Source organism: Eulemur rufifrons, chromosome 6, assembly GCF_041146395.1.
Source record: "Eulemur rufifrons isolate Redbay chromosome 6, OSU_ERuf_1, whole genome shotgun sequence".
NCBI classification, from domain to species: Eukaryota; Metazoa; Chordata; class Mammalia; order Primates; family Lemuridae; genus Eulemur; species Eulemur rufifrons.
The window spans coordinates 58,750,668-58,772,444 of record NC_090988.1 but is presented as its reverse complement, the minus strand read 5'-3'; the positions used below and the strand labels follow the sequence as shown (position 1 = coordinate 58,772,444).

General features: G+C 35.9%; 1 protein-coding gene and 1 pseudogene across 1 annotated transcript; both read right to left on the bottom strand.

The window, feature by feature from the left end:
- Positions 1-11,489: 11,489 nt before the first annotated feature.
- On the bottom strand, positions 11,490-12,190 carry LOC138384196 (olfactory receptor 5P76-like; annotated as a pseudogene).
- Positions 12,191-14,570: 2,380 nt separating this feature from the next.
- On the bottom strand, positions 14,571-15,515 carry LOC138384195 (olfactory receptor 5P76-like). Its single transcript, XM_069469502.1, has one exon. The coding sequence runs from the start codon at positions 15,513-15,515 to the stop codon at positions 14,571-14,573; it is 945 nt and encodes a 314-aa protein (XP_069325603.1).
- Between the last annotated feature and the right edge of the window lie 6,262 nt (positions 15,516-21,777).

Genomic DNA, 21,777 nt, shown 5'->3' with positions numbered 1-21,777 from the left:
ACAGAATTAAAAACCAAAACCATATGATAATCTCATCACATGCAGAAAAAGCGTTTAATAAAATCCAGTCTACTTTATGATAAAAATCCTCAGCAAACTAGGCATAGAAGGAACATATCTCATAGTAATAAAAACCATGTATGACAAACCCACAGCCAACATCATACTGAATGAGGAAAAGGTGAAAGAATTCCATCTAAAAACTAGATAAATGCAAGGTTGCCCACTGTCACCACCTCTATTCAACATAGTACTGGAAGTCATGGCCAGATCAATCAGGCAAGAAAAAGAAATAAAGGACATTCAAGTTGGGAGAGAGGAGGTCAAGCTATTCCTGTTTGCCAATGATATAATCTTATATCTAGAAAATCCTAAAGACTCCTAAAAGAGACTTCGAGAATTGATAAATATATTCAGGCTCAGATTACAAAACTAATGTACACAAATCAACAGCATTTCAATACACTAATAACAGTCAAGCTGAGAGTCGAATCAAGAACTTGATATCATTTACAATAACTGCAAAGAAAATAAAATACCTAGGAATACACTTAACCAATGTGGTGGAAGTTCTCTACAAGGAGAATTATAAAACATTAATGAAAGAAATCAGAGATGAAACAAACAAATGGAAAAAACATCCCATGCTCATAGATTGGAAGAATCAGCATAGTTAAAATGTCAATACTGCCCAAAATAATTTACAGATTCAATGTAATTCCCATCAAAACACCAATGACATTTTTCACAGATCTAGAAAGAACAATCCTAAATTTCATATGGAGTCAGAAAAGAGCCCAAATAGTGAAAGCAGTCTAAAGCAAAGTGGACAAATCTGGAGGCATAACATTAGCAGGCTTCAAATTATACTATAAGGCTATCATAACCAAAACAGCAGGACACTGGTATAAAGGTAGACACATAGACCAGTGAAACAGCATAAAGAATTCAGTAATAAAGCCACATAGCTACAATCAACTGATTTTTGACAAAGCAGACAAAAACAAACTCTAGGGAAATGATGTCATATTCAATAAATCGTACTGAGAAAATTGGATAGCCACATGAAGAAGAATCACACTGGATCCCTATTTCTCATCATATACAAAACTCAAGGTGATTAAAAACTTAACTGTAAGACCTGAAACCATAAAAATTCTAGATTAAAACATAGGAAAAACTCTTCTGAACATCAGCCTAGGCACATAATTTATGTCTAAGACCACAAAGGCAAATATAGCAACAACAAAAATAAATAAATGAGACTTATTTATACTATAAAGTTTCTGCATAAGAAAGAAAATAATCAACAAGTTATTCATGTACACATATGTACATATATACATACACCATGGAGTACTACTCAGTCATAAAAAGGAATGAAATAATGTTTTTTGTAGCAACCTGGTTGGAACTGGAGACCATTATCCTAAGTAAAGTATCTCAAGAGTGGAAAAACAAATACCACATGTTCTCCCTTTAAAGTGGGAGCTACCGAGCTGTAAGGAGAAAGAAACAAGTAACTTACAAAGGAAAACCCATCAGAATTACGCCAGATTTCTCAGCTGAAACCTTACAAGCAAGAAGAGGTTGGGGCCCCATTTTCACGCTTCTGAAACAGAATAATGCCCAGCCTAGACTCTTGTACCCAGCTAAGCTAAGTTTTCTATACGAAGGAGAAATCAAGACATTCTCAGATATACAAAGATTGAGGGAATTCACCAAGACAAGACCAGCCCTCCAAGAAGTACTCCAAAGAGAATTACACACGGATCAGCACAAGAAAGATCCACGAATGTAAAACTACTCAAGAGCTAAAGATCAAATTCCAGATACCACAATGGCCCAGGAGAGAAAACATCACAATGAAGTTCTACCCAACAAGCTGAACAAAAAACTGTCTCACTTATCAGTTTTCTCAATAAATGTGAATGGCTTGAACTCCCCGCTCAAGAGACATAGACTGGCCCAATGGATAAAAAAATACAATCCAAGTATCTGCTGTCTTCAAGAAACTCACCTAACCTGCAAAGATGCATTTAGACTGAAAATAAAAGGATGGAAATCGATATTTCAAGCAAATGGTAACCAAAAGAAAGCTGGTGTGGCAATCTTAATTTCCAATAACTTAGCTTTCAAACCAACAAAAATAATAAAAGACAAAGATGGCTACTACATACTGATTAAAGGCACAATTCATCAAGAAGCCATGACTATACTCAATATATATGCACCCAACCTAGGTGCACCTAGATTCATAAAGCAAACCCTACTAGATCTCAACCAAATGATAGATAACAATACTGTAATAGCTGGAGACTTTAACACCCCACTGACAGTACAGGACAGATCCTCTAAACAGAAAATAAACAAAGACATAATGGACCTCAATAGAATGCTAGAACAAATGGGCATGGCTGACATCTATAGGACATTCTACCCAAAGTCCACAGAATATACATTCTTCTCATCAGCTCACGGGACATTCTCTAAGATTGACCATGTCCTAGGACATAAATCATGTCTTCAAAAATTCAAAAAAATAGAAATTATACCATGCATCTTCTCAGATCACAGCGGAATAAAAGTAACAATGATCACAAACAGAAACCCTCACTCTTACTCAAAGTCATGGAAGCTAAATAACCTTCTCCTGAATAATTATTCTATAAAAGAAGAAATCAAGATGGAAATCAAAAATTTATTTGAATTAAATGACAATGGAGATACAACTTATCAAAATCTATGGGATGCAGCTAAAGCAGTCCTGAGAGGAAAATTCATATCCATAAATGCCTATATCAAAAAGACAGAAAACATGCAAATAGACAACCTAACGAATAGACTCAAAGAACTGGAGAAAGAAGAACAGAACGATCCCAAACCCAGCAGAAGGCGAGAAATTACTAAGATCAAATCAGAACTAAATGAAAAGGACAACAAAGAAACTATAAGGGAAATTAATAAAACAAAAAGTTGGTTCTTTGAAAAGATAAACAAAATAGACACACCTCTGGCTAGACTAACCAAGAGCACAAAAGTAAAATCTCTAATAACCTCCATTAGGAACATGAAAGGAGAAATCACAACCGATGCTACAGAGATACGAGATATCATCTATGAATTCTACAAAAATCTTTATGCACACAAACTGGAGAACGTGGAGGAAATGGACAAATTTTTAGAAACACATAGTCTTCCCAGGCTCAACCAGGAAGAAATAGAGTACCTGAACAGACCAATATCAAGAACTGAAATCGAAACAGCAATAAAAAACCTTCCCAAAAAGAAAAGCCCTGGTCCAGATGGGTTCACACCTGAATTTTACCATACATACAAAGAAGAACTGGTGCCCATCCTACATAAACTATTCTCCAATATTGAGAAGGATGGAGTTCTCCCCAACACGTTCTACCAAGCCAATATAACATTAATACCAAAACCTGGAAAGGACACAACAAAAATAGAGAACTACAGACCAATTTCCCTCATGAATATAGATGCAAAAATTTTTAATAAAATACTAGCAAATCGAATCCAAGTACTTATCAAAAAAGTAATCCACCACGACCAAGTGGGCTTCATCCCCGAGATGCAGGGGTGGTTCAACATACGTAAATCTATAAATGTAATTCACCACATAAATAGAAGCAAAAACAAAAACCATATGATACTCTCATTAGATGCAGAAAAAGCATTTGACAAAATTCAACACCCTTTTATGATAAAAACGCTTAACAAAATAGGCATTGATGGAACCTACCTAAAAATGATACAAGCCATATATGACAAACCCACAGCCAACATCATACTGAATGGGGAAAAACTGAAAGCACTCCCACTTAGAACTGGAACCAGACAGGGCTGCCCATTGTCTCCATTACTTTTCAACATAGTATTGGAAGTCCTTGCGAGAGCTATCAGGCAAGAGAGCAGAATCAAGGGAGTCCAAATAGGGAAGGAAGAGATCAAACTCTCACTTTTTGCTGATGATATGATGTTATATCTGGAAAACCCCCAGGATTCAACCAAGAGACTCCTGGAATTGATTAACGAATACAGCAAAGTCTCAGGCTACAAAATTAATATACACAAATCAGAGGCATTTATATATGCCAATAACAGTCAATCGGAAAACCAAATTAAAGACTCAATACCCTTCAAAATAGCAACAAAGAAAATAAAATATCTAGGTATATATCTAACTAAAGAGGTAAAGGACCTCTATAAGGAAAACTATGAAACACTGAGAAAAGAAATAGCAGATCTTGCAAATAGATGGAAAAATATACCATGCTCGTGGATCGGAAGAATCAACATTGTTAAAATGTCTATACTACCCAAAGTGATCTACAGATTCAATGCAATCCCTATTAAATTACCAACATCATTCTTTACAGACATAGAGAAAATAATTATACACTTTGTATGGAATCAAAGAAGACCCCGTATAGCAAAAGCAATTTTAAGCAACAAAAACAAAATGGGAGGTATTAATTTGCCAGACCTCAAACAATACTACAAGGCCGTGGTTCTTAAAACAGCCTGGTATTGGCACAAGTGCAGGGACACAGACCAGTGGAACACAACAGAAAATCCAAATATAGAACCATCCTCATATAGTCACCTAATTTTTGACAAAGCGGGAAAGAATATACCCTGGGGACAAGAATCCCTATTCAACAAATGGTGCTGGGAGAATTGGTTAGCCACTTGTAGAAGACTGAAACAGGACCCACAGCTTTCACCTCTCACAAAAATCAAATCACGGTGGATAACAGACTTAAACCTTAGGCGTGATACAATCAGAATTCTAGAAGAAAATGTAGGAAAGACGCTTACAGACATTGGCCTAGGCAAAGAATTTATGAAGAAGACCCCCAAGGCAATCACAGCAGCAACAAAAATAAATGAATGGGACATGATTAAATTAAAAAGCTTCTGCACAGCCAAAGAAACAGTCCAGAGAATAAACAGACCACCTACAGAATGGGAAAAAATTTTTGCATACTACACATCAGATAAAGGACTGATAACAAGAATCTATTTAGAACTCAGGAAAATCAGCAAGAAAAAATCAAGCAACCCTATCAAAAAGTGGGCAAAGGACATGAATAGAAATTTTTCAAAAGAAGATATAAAAATGGCTAACAAACATATGAAAAAGTGTTCAACATCTCTAATCATCAGGGAAATGCAAATCAAAACCACAATGAGATATCACTTAACCCCAGTGAGAATGGCCTTTATCAAAAAAACCCAAAACAACACATGTTGGCGTGGGTGTGGAGAGACAGGAACACTAATACACTGCTGGTGGGACTGCAAACTAGTGCAACCCCTGTGGAAAGCATTATGGAGGTATCTTAAACAGATTCAAGTAGACCTGCCATTTGACCCAGCAATCCCATTACTGGGCATATACCCAAAGGAAAAAAGGTCATTCTGTAACAAAGGCACATGTACCCAAATGTTTATAGCAGCACAATTCACAATAGCAAAGATGTGGAAACAACCCAAATGCCCATCAATACATGATTGGATTAGTAAACTGTGGTATATGTATACCATGGAATATTACTCAGCTATAAGGAATGATGAAGATACGACATCTCTATGGTTCTCCTGGAGAGAGTTGGAACCCATTATATTAAGTGAAGTATCCCAAGAATGGAAAAACAAGCATCACATGTACTCACCAGAAAATTGGTTTCCCTGAACATCACCTAAATACACATCTAGGAACGACACCAATCGGATATCAGACTGAGGTGGGGGGTGGGGGAGGGGATGGGGGTATGCCTACACAATGAGTGCATTGCACACCGTTTGGGGAATGGTAACACTTGAAGGTGCTGACTCGGGAAAGGGGGGGTGGGGAAAAATATGAAACTATTGTTTTTAACTTGCACTGTTTCTTAATAATTTATCATGAATAAAAAAAATAAAAATAAAAAAAATAAAAAAAAAATAAAAAAAAAATAAAGTGGGAGCTAAACAGTGGGTATACACTATCATAAAGTTGTGTAATTGGCTTCGGAAACTAAGAAGCGGGAGGGGAGAGAAATAAAAATTTACCCACTGGGTACAGTGTACACTGTTGTGGTAACAGGCACACTAAATGCCTTGACTTCAGCATTATACAATTCATCTATGTAACAAAAACACTTGCACCCCCTTAATATTAATATTTTGAAATAAAGAAAATTCTTGTTCATATCTTCTTGAGCACATTTGGGAATAGTTTTTCTAGTGTACACACTTAGAAGTAGAATTGCCAGGTCATTCAGTACTTGTATCTTCAACTTTAATAGGAAAAGAAAAAATACTTTTATAAACATTATAATTGGAAATGTTTTTTAAATGTTAAGTCTAACACATACCTAAAGTTTCCTTCATTTTTATTTGATCATAAAATGATTGCTAAAGCAAATATAAAAATTTATATTGCTGGTATAAATACCATTGAATGTATTTTACTACACTTACTTTTAATAGTCAATTGTCATATGGTCTGTAGAAAAAAATTCAATTGTCTTTTAAAGTCATTAAGAAAAATTAATCTTTCATATTTGCTTTATTTTACCATTTCTATCATTCTTTGTTTTAATATATATACAAGTTTCTATCTAGTGTAATTTCTGTTTGACCTGAAAAACTTCCTTAACAGTTCTCCACTATGGGTTTTACTGGTGATAAATTTTCTCAGTATTCTCATATATGAAAAAGTTCCTTTTAACTGTTTTATATATGATTTTGTCATCATTGTCATTGTTGTCATCATCGTCTTCTTCCTCCTCCTCTTCTTTTCTTCTTAAACTTCTAAACTGTTCCATTGTCTTTGACTTGTTATTTTTTATGAGAAGTCAGCAGTTATTCTTACCCATGTTTTCCTATATGAAACATTTTTTTTTCTATAGCTGCTTCAAAATTTTCTCTTTATCTCTGGTTGTCAGAAGTTTACTATGATAAGCCATGCCTATATGTATTTGCCTGGTTTTAGTTAACCTTTGAAATGTGGATTGGTGTTTTCTATCAATTTTGGGCAAATTTTCTTATTTTTCAAATATTTTTTTCAGGCCTATTCTATTCTTTTTCTTCTCTCCTCTGGGAATTCCAAATATTCATGTGTTAAATTATATGATATTGTCTTAATTTTCCTTATGTTATGCTCATTTTTAATTTTGTTTTTACTTTTCAGATTCAATAATGTCTAATAACCTGTTTTCTAGTTAATTATTTCTTTTCTGTTCAATAGTCTGTTATACCTACACAATGTGTTTTTATTGTACATATATAAATTTTTAGTTTGGGGGTGTCCATTTTGTTCTTTTTTGAGTTTTATTGTTTTCATAAATTTCCCTTTATTTTCACCTATTATATCCATATTTTCTTTCAATTACTTAATATATTTATATTTATTTAAATTTTTTTTGTTAATTTCAGATATCTGAGACATCTATGTGCATTTGCCCCTTGTTGCTGTTTTTTAAATGTTTTAAATTACAAACCACATCTGCAAAAGTATTTTACATATAGGTTTCTTCCTTCCCCAGATAATGTCAGCCTTTTTACTCTGTCTAGCATTTACACTGAAATTATGTGTTGCTTTTTTTTCTATTTTTTTGAGACAGAATCTCACCCTGCCAGCCTGGGTAGAGTGCAGTTACATCATCATAGCTCACTGCAACCACTAACTTCTGGGCTCAAGTGATCCTCTTGCCTTAGCCTCCTGATTAGTTGGGACTACAGGCATGCATTATGATGCCTGGCTAATTTTTCTATTTTTAATGGAGATGGGGTCTTGCTCTTTCTCAGGCTGGTGTCGAACTTCTGGGCTCAAGCAATCCTCCTCCCTAGGCCACCCAGAATGGTAGGATTACAGGCATGAGCCATCCGCCTGGCCTTCTTAGCTTTTAAATGCCTCCTCCACTGCCACTTTCTTTTTTTTTTTTTTTTTTTTTTTTTTTTTGAGACAGAGTCTCACTCTGTTGCCCAGGCTAGAGTGAGTGCCGTGGCATCAGCCTAGCTCACAGCAACCTCAAACTCCTGAGCTCAAGCGATCCTCCTGCCTCAGCCTCCCGAGTAGCTGGGACTACAGGCATGCACCACCATGCCCGGCTAATATTTTTTTTTATATATATTTTTAGCTGTCCATATAATTTCTTTCTATTTTTAGTAGAGATGGGGTCTCGCTCTTGCTCAGGCTGGTCTCGAACTCCTGAGCTCAAACGATCCGCCCACCTCGGCCTCCCAGAGTGCTAGGATTACAGGCGTGAGCCAACGCGCCCGGCCCACTGCCACTTTCTTTGCAAACTCCCAAAGGGGTTCAAGATCTTAGGTCAAACAATTTATTTTCTAATTTGAGTCTTTTCCAAAGTCTACCAACCCACACTGTCATTACATTGGTGGATTTTTTTTTTTCTCATTCTTACAAAGTTTTTGACATCAAGACTATGTGCTTGCCCCTGAGTGTAGATGCTGCTACAGCTCTGTTAAATACTCCTTCCCCTTGGGAATTTAGTTAATCGGTTTTCTCTCATCTGTGCTCCTTGATAGCCCTCTAGAAAATGATGTTTCTTATTTTATACATTTTTTCTTGCCACGTGGGGATGAAATTTTATTTCCTTCTAATATCCTAGCCAGGAGTAAGTTAATTCATTGTTTTCATAATAGCTTGGAATGTGATTTAATATGGGATAAGTTGCCACCTCACATTGCTTCTTTGGTAAGATTTTTCGATAGTACTTTCACAGTTATTCTTTCATTTTAAATTTTAACTCAGCTTGTACAATGCTTCAATCAAAAAAATGGTGAAGATTCTCAATGAATTTATGTTAATTGTAGAAATTAATTTAGAGACTATTAATATCTGTACATTAAATCTTCTTATCTGGTATGTGAATTTATTCATGTTTCCTTTTTGCAAAAGCTTTGTATCTTCCTTCATTTCTAAACATATAATAGGTTTTTAACTGTAAAGATAAGATTTTAAAATTTTCTTTTCTAGCTGGGTATTGGTATAATGGAAAAAGAAATAATTCTGGAGTCCTAATTTATATAGAGTCACTTTATTAAACTTTCTAAATGTTTACACACATGTGCATATGCACACATGTAATAGTCACATCCTTTAATCCTCACAATGCTATGTGATTTATATAAATATAATATACAGTTTTGAATTCAGGAACATTAGGCTTGAAGAGGTTAAGAAACTTATTCAAAGGCACTGCCACATCTCATTCCAAAGCCTTAAAACCACTGGGACAAACTTTCTCCTGTAGAAATACCTGCATGGGAGGAGTAAGGTATAATCAGAGTCACTTCCTGCACACCTTATATTTTCTCAGAAACCTCACAATCAACTGAAACACTTTTAATGATTTGCACATGTAAGTCAATTACAGCTTATTATATCTTCTGATAGTCAATTTTGAGTAAAAATTTTTCAGCATGTTGAAGTAGTTGTGTAGTAAGTGTTCAGGTGGAAAGAGATATCTGAATGAGAGCACTTCTCCCAGTGACCTAACTGCGGTGAAATGATGGCTGCACACTTCTTTACTGAGGTTATTTTATCCCAAGGAAACGCCTGCAACACAGTGTAATGACATTCCAGTATTATACCTCCTTTATTAAATTCCCTTCAATTATCCAGACTAAGTCACCAATTTCCTTCATATTCCTTGATCTTTATTCTCCCATTTATTTTTTAAAAATACAAACTTTTATTTTTACAAAATTAAAATCATACTATAAACATAAATATATAGTTTATGACCAGATTTTACAATCAATAAATTATAGACACTGATTGAATGTAATGCAGTTGAAATTATACAAGTCTAAATTCATTAGACTGACTTGTAGAGAATTCTCCACTGTAAGCGTAATTGTTTTCCAATATCATAATCCTCTATTCACCTACATTCAAGTAGCCAAATGACCCATCAAAAGTGTGTTGCTCATCGTTCCTGAAATATCCTGCCCACTTTCCTGCCTCATGGCTTACCCTTCTGCTGAAATAATTTTTCATCTACCAGCTACTTATCAAGTACATTGCCATGTGGCTTCAATTTCACCACTCTGAATCTGCTCTTGCTAAGTTACCTACAGTTGCCACATTGCCAAATTTCAGAAGGATTAAACAAGTACCCATACTTTCTCATACTGAATCACTTTCGTTTTTGTATTCTGCAAACTTACATTCCTGGTTTGGATTTCATCCTACCTCTCTTGTCCATTTGTGTTCATGTTTGCTAGATATTATAACTATCAGACTCTTAAATGATCTACTATCCCATAGTTGATCCTATATATCTTTATGTTTATAGCCACATATGGGTCTCATGCAATTTCTTCAATTTAAATGCTACTTAAATATTGCTCACTCTTTAATTTATACATTCAACCCTGATTCTTCTGTGAGCCAAAAGACTTCTGCATTCAATAGTAGTAGGCATTGAGTTTTTGAAAAATAATGAAGAAAATATTTTTGTATGCATATATGTTTTAATGCTCTTGGGTATCTATCTAAAAGTAGAATTTCTGAGTCACAGGGTAACTCTATTTTTAATAGTTTAAGAAAGTGCAAGGCAGTTTTCCAAAATGATTGCATCATTTTACATTCCCTCCAGCAGTGTCAGAGGGCCCCAAGTTTTCATGTTCTTCCCAGCACTTTTTATTGTCTTTCTTTTTGATTCCAACCATACAAGTGGGTGTAAAGTAGTATCCCATTGAGGTTTTATTTGCATTTCTCCTGTGTCTTTCTCAAAATTTTTGAAGAAAATATATCAGCTTGTGCTACAAGGCATAGGAGCAGTGGAAAGTGAAAGGTCTGTGGACTCTTAGTCTCGACTGGGCAGGATATATGACAAGAAAACTACTCAGCTGTAACATGGGCAGTATTGTTCTGGAAAAGGAAGAATGATCTAGATACTGAACCAAAGGTCCAGAAGGTAGAGTCAATACACACAGAGCCAATTAATTATCATGGACTAGGACTAGGCCCTGATTAAAAAAAAAATAGCAATTTGTATTCAGTTAGATTTTGGCAACGTTATGGGGCAATGATTGCTATGTGACTGCTATATTCACTCTTTGTAAGCAAAAGTGTTGACAGAAGTTTGCTTACCCTTCTATCAACAAGGTCTGTTAGGTGTATAGAGAGCAGGTGACTTGTCTCTTTAGTTCACATGTCTTCAAATTAAATTATGGCAGGTAACTACTTTTGAAAAAGATATGAATACAACTTAGAATTTTCAGCAGATTATATATTTTTTCATAATTATAAACTTAACTTTATTAAAGGTAACTCGCTTTGAGCTTGTGATTTACTATTTGATACCTAAAAATCGACCCAGTACTAAAAAATAGTTCCACATTGGGTAATGATGTATGTCAGCTATATTGGGATCATGGAAAATTTCCTTTTATTATTATCATTATGAGATATTATTGTGTCAAATTCTACAAACTAACAGGTGTCATTAAGAAAATAATTTTCTTCCAAGCTTTCTTTTTAGAGCCCCTCTAATCTCCTTGTTCCTGAGACTGTAGATGAGGGGGTTCAACATGGGGATCACCACCGTGTAGAACACAGACACCACCTTGTTCTGGTCAGTCAAGTACCTGGACTTGGGTATCACATAAATGAATGTAATGGTCCCATAGAACAGAGTGACTGCAGTGAGGTGGGAGGTGCAGGTGGAGAAGGCCTTGTGGCGCCCCTCGCTGGAGCGCATCTTCAGGATGGTGATGAGGATGTGGATGTAGGAGACGGCTATGACAAACACAGTGACCACAATGATGCAGCCAGCAGAAAATTAGGGAACAGCTGCAGGGACACTGGTATCAAAACAGGAGAGTTCAATTAAAGGAAAAATATCACAGAAAAAAATGAGTGATTCTATTTGGTCCACAGAAGAGTAAAGAAGGAAAAGGTAAAGGAGAAAGTGTAAGAAAACCAACTATATAAGCCACTACGAGTAACTGGACACAGAGTTGTGTAGACTTTTTGGTTGAATAAAGCAGTGGATTGTAGGTTGCCACAAAGCAGTCATACGCCATGACAGCCAGAAGGAAACATTCAGCTGTCGCAGCAAACACAGCTGAACTCGGCTGGATGGTGCATCCAAGATGGGTGTATTTCTATTTCCAGGAAGTTTACAAACATGTTGGGTGTGAGAGAAGAGGATTAGCCCATGTCAGTATAATACGTAAAACATATTCTGTTTCATACATTATGCTTCCCTGAGTGCAATGATTCTTACCACTGGAAATGACGCTTGCAGGGAGCCAGGAACTGTGCCTGATGTTACAAAAGATATTGGTTCCAATTAGGGTCATGAACTTCCAAGCTTGGATGGGGCCTCTATCTGTGCTGTCACTTGGGATCCTATGTGAAGACCTGTGAGGGCTACGCTCACCAAAGGGAGGTGTCCGTTGTAACTCCTCACACATAGAGAATTTGTCACTTATGAGGTTCTATGTGGGTGTCTTGCATACTATTTAGACTTTTTTGTTTCCCGTGATTGTATATGCTTTAAAATTATCTTTCATATTTTTAAACAAAGTAATATTATGATTTGTGTCTATTAATTCCCATATCTTAAATCTTAATGATTCTGTTTCCATTTTCTGCTAGTCCCACTGGCTCTCATGTTTGGTATCTTATTCCTTTTGTAATAGTCATTATTTTTCACCATATGCTGGTTATTGTATTTGAATAATTATTGGTAGGAATAACAGAGGCTTGGATTGTTTGTTGGCTTATTCAGTTCACCTGTCCTTACCCATCACATCCAAGTTCAAGGCTTGAGATCCCTAGACCTCCAGGGCTGCTAATCTGTGCCAGGCTGGGTTACTTCAGCTTTCCCCTTATCCTGAGGAAATATTAGAGGTTTATCAATCAGACTTCTGTGCTGGATGTGCCCTAGGCTTTGACTTGTGCCCGTCTCAACCCAAAAGAACACTAAATCCATGGCACAGACTGGTAGCACTTTCTTCTTACTTGCCAAATTCTCCCTTGGCAAAAGCATTTTCGAGTGTTAGGTCTACTTCTCTGGGTTCTCACACTTTCTGGTGAGGCAATTCCTTATTATCCTGTAAGCTTCAAAGTGATATTTAAGATATCTAACACTCCATCATTTGTTTTATTTGTACCCACCAGGCGATTGATTAAAATGACCAACCCTACCATTGTTGGAACAAAAACCTCAAAGGTAAGTTACATACCTGAGAGTAGAAGCTTAAATTTGCACAACTGTTCACAGGTGTCACCATGCGAGACATGAACCATCCTCACCTCCTGCAACTGTTGCTCAGATGGTATGTTCCCAGTGACACGTGCAGTGACCACTTCCTGCCCCTGGCATAGCAACCTTCCATGCATGGCTCTACTTTTTTTGTTCATAGCACTCATCACCTTCTAATAGTCTGTTTTTACTTACTTGTTAGTTTTATTGTCCAAATCCTATGATAGAAGATAAATTTCATGAGGGCAAATATCTTTGGCTGTTTATCACTTACATCACCAATAGCCAAGGACAGTGCTTGGATTATGAGTCACTCAATATATTATAATTTTTGCACGTATGAAAGAGCAAATTGATGAAAGAAATGCTTACTTTCCTGTGGTTCTGTCCGCAAACAGCTAAGAATTTATGTCTGAAACACTAAGCAGAGGACAGGAAAGGAAAATAAATGTGGTAGTTGTCACCATGTGGAGGCTGATAAAGTCTCTCCAGGGGCCAGTCAAAATTTTAGGGGAGAGACAGTCAAGTCCTCTGGAGCTTCCTGAGTTAAGATGTGAGTGAGACCACAAACAAGGGTTTTCTCCACAGTCTCAATGACACCCTGCAATTGGATTGTCCTCCTGGAAATTATTGCTTATTTTTGTTTCACTCAATCTCTAGGGAATCAGGAATTCTGCTCATTCAGGCAAAATAAATCAATTATTATGACCTGACAGAGAAATTCACAGGACAGTTAGAGAGAAGTCTTCCTGTTCTCCTCTAGGTGCCCTCTAACTATGCCAGAACCAGAGGCCAGGAACACAGACCAGGATTTTATGGGTCCACAAAGCTCATTCCCAGTAGGTAAACTTTCTGCAAGAATGTTTCCAACAATATTATTATTTGGTTCCACTTTGTCATTTCCTTTCACAATGTACTCAATCATCACTACAGTTATCAAGCTTATTTCAGGATAACATGATTTTGAAAATGGACACAGTTTAAGGGTTTAGAAACATAATAACCTTAACTTATTGTAGAGAAAAATGTGTGGGAAGAAATGAATAAAATTTGAGAGTATTTTAAGCAGATTAAGTATATTTTGATGTGAAACAATGCTATCCTAATTATACATTTATTTTATTAAAGAAAACTCGCCGTGAGTTTTACTGATTTACAATTTGATCTGAAAATCTAGCCGCTAATGTACTAAAAATCTTCACGGTGGCTAATGATGCATGAACAGATATATTTTAATCACAGACTTTCAATTTGCTTTTACTATGTCATTTATGGGACATCACTGTAAAAATTCCTACAAAATAAAAGATGTCACTAAGAAAATATTTTTCTTTCAAGCTCTCTCTTCAGAGCCTCCTTGATCTCCTTGTTCCTGAGACTGTAGATGAGAGGGTTCAACATGGGGATGACCACCATGTAGAACACAGACACCACCTTGTTCTGGTCAGTCGAGTAGCTGGACTTGGGCATCACATAAATGAATGTAATGGTCCCATAGAACAGAGTGACTGCAGTGAGGTGGGAGGTGCAGGTGGAGAAGGCCTTGTGGCGCCCCTCACTGGAGCGCATCTTCAGGATGGTGATGAGGATGTAGATGTAGGAGATGGCTATGACAAACACAGGGATGACGATGATGGAGCCAGCAGAAAATGAGGGAACAGCTGCAGGGACACTGGTATCAAAACAGGAGAGTTCAATTAAGGGAGGGAAATCACAGAAAAAATGATTGACTTGATTTGGGCCACAGAAGGACAAAGAAAAGAAGGAAAAGGTAAAGGAGCAAGCGTTAAGAAAACCACCTATATAAGCCACTACGAGTAACTGGACACAGACTTGTGTGGACATTTTGGTTGAATAAAGCAGTGGGTTGCAGATTGCCACAAAGCGGTCATACGCCATGACAGCCAGAAGGAAACATTCAGTTGTCCCAAAGAAAACACCTGAGAAAAGCTGGATGGTGCATCCAAGGTAGGAGATTGTATTTGTCTCCACCAGGAAGTTTACAAGCATGTTGGGGGTGACAGAAGATGAAGAGCCTATGTCAACAGAAGCCAAGTGGCTCAGAAAGAAATACATAGGGTGATGGAGCTGAGAGGAGATTCTGATTAGAATGATTGTGCTGAGGTTGCCAGATATGGTCACCAGGTAGATGCACAGGATGATCACAAAGAGGACAACACGAAGGGCTGGATCATCTGTTAAGCCCAGTAGAATGAACTCCCTCACAGCAGTGTGGTTCCCGTCTACCCAGGAATCCATGAGACAAGGCAGCTGCTGTCAAAATGAACCTGTGAGGAGAACGATACAGTGTTTATAAATTTTCTGTTTTCATTTTTATTAGTACACATGGGAAGTCTCCATAAAGGTATTCAAGTACCAGTACATTTTTACCTGAAACTGTGAGTCTGTCTGTGCTTTGAAAATTATTTTTATCATGAACACCAGAAAAATTTCCTTCAAATAATGTCCTTTTCTTGTTATATTCTTTCCAGAAAGGCAGTTAAAGTGGCTTTAAATTCAAAGTATAAAAAATATAAGATACATGAGAATAACAAAAAAATGAGTATATCAAAAAAAGAAAAATATAGAGTTTTTAAATAAAGACTTGAGTTATAGCTAACATTTTTACATGCTTGCTAAAAGTTAAGCACAGGGCTAAAAAATTTGTATCCATAGTCTTGTTCAATTTCCGTAAAATAATATTAGGTTCATTATTATTTTATAGATGCATAAACTGAGTGTGAAAGATGTTATGTAACTTGTATAAGGTAACTAGCAAGCAGTAGACTCAGAACATAAATCTCAGGAAGTCTGACTGCTCATTCCTTTAGTAACTACACAACAAGTAAAGTGAAATAATACCAGGAAATCCAACACACCTGGCAAAGAGTGGGTAACAGTTTATCCTTTATGCCTTCTGACATCTAATGTATAAAACAGGCACTTGGTTAGTAACATGTTTCACAATATCCATCAGTTAAATAAGACCATTTTTAAAAAGGAAGAAATAAAATGATTTTTCATTCTATTACCAAAAAGGAAATTCAAATTACTGTTATGAATGTGGTCACTTATTGTAAATTTATTACATATCTTTAAAATATTTATAATTAAATGTTATTATTTTATTTTTCAAATAGTTTGAAGTATCAATGTAATCACTATGTGAAAACGTGATTAATATTCAGAACATAATTAAAATATATTTATATGAATAAATCACATAACTTCGTACTGTAACAATGTTTTCCACTTGGGATTTTGCAGAATGAATAATATTATTTTCACCATAACATATAGCTAAATAAAGTATAGCCTGATATCTGAAGAAGGATCATCCAGCTAGTGGCCAGGTTGACCCTTATCTCCAAGTTTTCTGACTTTATGTTCCAAGCTGTGTCTAATATGTTGTTGCTTTGAGGCTAAAAGCACTTGGGTCCATAAACAAAGTAATCCTTTATGCAAATATTTAAATCATCTTTACATTTTTAAATCTTTAATTAAAATCTTTATACTATCTATAAGTGCCCAAAGTGTCTCAAAGCTAGTGAGTTTATTAGCATTTTGGCAGAGTGCCCAGTTTGAATAGTGGTGAAAGACCCTCTGAGTTTCTGTCTTTTGGGTAGATAAACAGGGAATCCTGGTGACTTGGATTATGCCTGTTTATTCACATGAAACTGATGGTGGAAACAGAGCAGTTCAGCCAAAGTTGCTCATAGCTGATTGCTTGATCACATCTGCCCTGTTTCTGCACTGTGGCTTGTGAGTACAGATCTAAAGTGTTCTCAAAGGGTAAATGAAAATCAGTACATCAGATTCATTAACAATAGCCATCTTACCTCTTGCAATGAGAACTCATTCATCTTTCAATAACAAATTAAACTCATAGTGGTTATATAGCTATTTTTCATTTTCGTTTTCCTTTGAGGAAAAATCTCTAAAGGCTCTAGAGATTCAAATGTGTATTCAAAGGGACTGTAGAGCATCATTATTTTCTGTACCGGAAATTGAGCGGTTCAATTTAGACACAAAAACAACTAATCTTTCCAGATTCTGTCAATACTCAAGTGGTCAATTTATTCTTTTCTTTCTATTTAGGTGTTCATGCACACTTCTATAATCTTTGTTTAATAATTATCAGAGAATATAACAAATTCTTATAAATAAATATAGGTTCTAAGTTTACTATGGTATTTTTTATTAAGAAATATTCAGTGCTAAATTTCAGGTATAAAATGTTAACCTTAGCTTTTTCTTTCAATATTGTTTATTGATAAGTATTTTGTATTGATATACAAAACATTAAGCACCATGAGGGAATATGAGGCACAGCTTGAGATAAAGTTAAATTTTAAATAACAAACATTTTAAAGACAGGTGTATTAATTATCAGAGCCAAAGTAAGAAAATAAATGCCTTAAAAGTTGTACAAAAAAGATCATATTAGAAGTAGTTCACCATTTTTATGGCTGAGTAGTACTCCATGGTATACATATACCACATTTCATTAATCCACTCATGTATTGATGGGCACTGGGGTTGGAGCCCATTCTTCTGAGTGAAGTATCACAAGAATGGAAAAACAAACACCAAAGGTACTCAGCATTAAATTGGTACTAACTGATCAACAGTCATGTGCACATATGGAAGTAACATTCATCATGTGCCATGCAGGTGGAAGGGGACAGTTGGGGATGGGTAAATTCATACCTTACAGGTGTAGTGTATTTGGGGATTGGCATGCAATGTAACTCTGATTCAGGCATTGCAAAGGCAATTCATCTAACCAAAGTGTTTGTAACCCTGTAGTGTTTGTAACCCTTTGAAGAACTGAAAACAGAGAATAGGATGGCAAACTCAAGGCAAAAGCCAGGCATAGAAAGAGGATAAGCCTTGGGCAAAACAAACAGAAGGGCTGACACAATGTTCTATGTGTCTTGTTTTCCATTGGCTGCCAGGGTCATTAGGAAGAATGGAAACAATGTCATATGGACATATCTCTGTCAATAATGTACTTGAATAGCATGAGAAAATCAAAATTCACTATTAATATACATGAAAATAAAAGTATCACAAAAGTCAAAGGCTCTCATCCAAAATCACTGAGAAAGATTGTTCAAAGTACACATACCCTGCTATCCTGAAGACGTCCCTGCTTGGAGAGACTTGCCAAGAACTTGTAGGTGTGCATGTGAGTGTGTGTGTGTGTGTGTGTGTGTAGATGTCCTATGTGATTAAGCTCTCCTAGGTTCTCTGATATGACCATTCAGAGGTCAAATGTTAGTTGATACTACAACAAATAAGAGTAGTACCTAGAATGTAAAAATGGCAGTTTCTTTCTTCTAGGTTCTATACAACCACTGCGGAAGCTATAAGAATTTTTTTTTGTTGTTGTTGTTGTTGTTGTTAACATTCATAACGTTCATAAATCTTAATGATAATAATAAATAGGGTCATTGTTTGGGGTGTCCCAGTAGAAGTTAAGCATTTAATTTAATCCTTCCCACTCCAACTCATTTCAAACAAGAATCAGTTACAGAGTTTTCCTCTGGGAGAGACATAGGAGGGAATATTTGGGCATAAGAAGCAAGGCTGGCAACGTTCAGGAGGAGTGAGAAGCAGACAGGTCCAGAAATCCAACTCCTAGGACTCTCCACCTGGCAGTACATCTGTCCATATGTCAGGGGCATCAGAGGTGGCTGGGAACATTACTAACAGTAAATGTTTATGGCATTTTCAACCAAAATAGAGGGTTCTGAGGAAGAAATAATTTAATAAAGGTTTTTTGGAAACCAAATATGAGGATTGACCCAGGAAGACACATCGACAAACAAAGTTGGCCATGTTCCAGAGTCTGTCACAGGTGAAAGGTTCTTATAGGAAAATTTAAAAGAAGGGAGGAGAGTCCTCATACTGGAGTTATCTTCTTTTCATTGGAGGGTACAATAGAGAAGTTATGATCGGTAGCTACAGATTACATCATACAGTCTAAAAAAAGTCAACATGCAAGACAATGAGTAAAACTTCATGCTTCAGTAAATCTTAACATAAATATGTCTATTCATGTCTGCAGGTTATACATTGGTCAGTACATGTACAGTACATGAGGAATTTACAGTTAGATTCTTTAGTCAGAGGCAAAATGTCAGATGACCTCCCCAAGGTGGATTAATGTGGAAGCGTGCTTAAGGTAATGGAACCTGTAGGTTATCAGCATTTACATAAAGGTAAATGGATCATCAGATGTACACAGTTGAGCAAACTCTAAGAAACAGCTGATAATTGAAGAAAAAACAACATCATGAAAGACAGACATCAAATGATCACCAGAAGATCTAGTTCCAAAGGAAACAGAGTTAAGGTAATTATAGTTATTCTAGTCTTTATTCTTTTTTTTTTTTTTTTTTTTTTTTTGAGACAGAGTCTTGCTTTGTTGCCTGGGCTAGAATGAGTGCCGTGGCGTCAGTCTAGCTCACAGCAACCTCAAACTCCTGGACTTAAGCGATCCTCCTGCCTCAGCCTCCCTAGTAGCTGGGACTACAGGCATGCGCCACCATGCCCGGCTAATTTTTTGTATATATATATATCTTAGTTGTCCATATAATTTCTTTCTATTTTTAGTAGAGACGGGGTCTCACTCTTGCTCAGGCTGGTCTCGAACTCCTGACCTCGAGCGATCCACCCGCCTCGGCCTCCCAGAGTGCTAGGATTACAGGTGTGAGCCACCACGCCCGACCCTAGTCTTTATTCTAATTAATATACTCAGAGGGATATAAGAAAAAATTATGTGCCTAAAGATCAACTTCAGATACTGGAAAATAAAAATGTTATTGTTGAAATAGTGAAGCAAACCCTCAACAGATGGGTTGAACATCATAATGGTCCCAGGGAGGTGAGCTGGGAAGCAGAGCTGAGGAATATGCCCAAGATATAGCACAAAAGCTCTAAGAGATGGAAAGATTAAAAAAAAGTTGAGATATGGAAAATCGATTCAGAAGTTCTAACATACATGTAGCAAGAGTTCCAAAAGAAAGAGTGAGAATGGTAGGAGTAGAGATACAACACCTCATGAACTAATTGAAGGAAAACTTTTAGTGCTGAACAGAGACAGCGGTCCGCAGAGACAAAGGTCTTCCCAAGTACCAAGTAAAAAGAGTGACAAGAAAGCATTACCCCCAAAATTATGTAATGAAATTACAAAAGAAAAGAATTACAGAGAATATCCTAAAAGTTTCTATACAGTAATTATCTACAGAAGAAGAAAATATTGACACCAGACTTTTCATCAATAACACAGGATATAGGAAGAGAAGGGAGCAACTATTCTAAGTTGTGAGTTGGAGAATAATTAAGTATATAGATTCCAATACCCAAATAATATGTGACTCAAGCAGCAGTGAAAATAAAGACACTTTTATATCATGGTAGGACTCAGAAATTTTACTGCTCACAGCCTTATCCTACTGGATGAAAAGAGAGAGAACCTAAGGGACACACAAAACTCAAGAGACAGGAGTGAAGACAGAGGCAAGTAAAAGTACTTTATTAGTCTAAGTCACTGTTGATCAAAACTAATAATTTGTAGCTAAATTTCCTGATGATTTAGCAAACAATGTGGGAAGTGGTAAGAGCAGGAAGGGAGATAGGTAAAGATATGCTAATAGAAAATATAAACAAAGTTTTAAAACTTTAGGAGTTATAACTATTAGAAGAATGGAAATAAGATGCATAAATTCCATAGTATTAGATTAAAAGTATCACAAAGAAAATTAATTCAATTGAAACAAATATTGATAGTAAACAATAAGAAAAAGAACAAGAAAAAGTCATAGTAAATAGAAAACAAAATTAGATCATGTCACAAATAGATGGCTGATGCTACCAACAGTTTAAGAAGTGAGGAAATGTGTACTTTCAGATATTGCTGGTGGGAAGTAAATTGACAAAAATACTTTTAAAATTTTATAAAGGGGGAGAAAAAAAGTTTTATAAAAATACAAGGCGTTATTCACAAGAAACTTGTAGCAGTCTTAACAATTTATATACCTAATAACACTATGTTGAAATATTTAAAGCAAAATCTGATAGGAATTTGAGAAATTGAAAAATCTACTATCATAATGTGGGACTTTCAGAAACTAGTAAGTCAAATAAATAACAAAAAATTTCATCTAATAGATTATTAGCACAAAACATCATGATGCTGGTTTTCTTTAAGGGTAATTTGGCAGTATCTATTAGAATTTTAATTGTGCAACCATTTCAACCCAGTTATTCCACTTCTTGGAGTACATCCAAGAGAAATACTGGTACAATGAAGCATTAGTAGAAGTATAGTTAAATAAATACTAATTAAATACTTTGGAGTAGTATATATCATTGCAAAGTGTGAAGGAGATCGATCCAACATGGAATCATCTTAAAACTATTATTGAGTAAAACAAGCAGTTTCAGAACAATACACACAGTAACATCACTCTTAAAAAAACATGTGGAAATTAGGAAAAAAGAAGAGATCCTT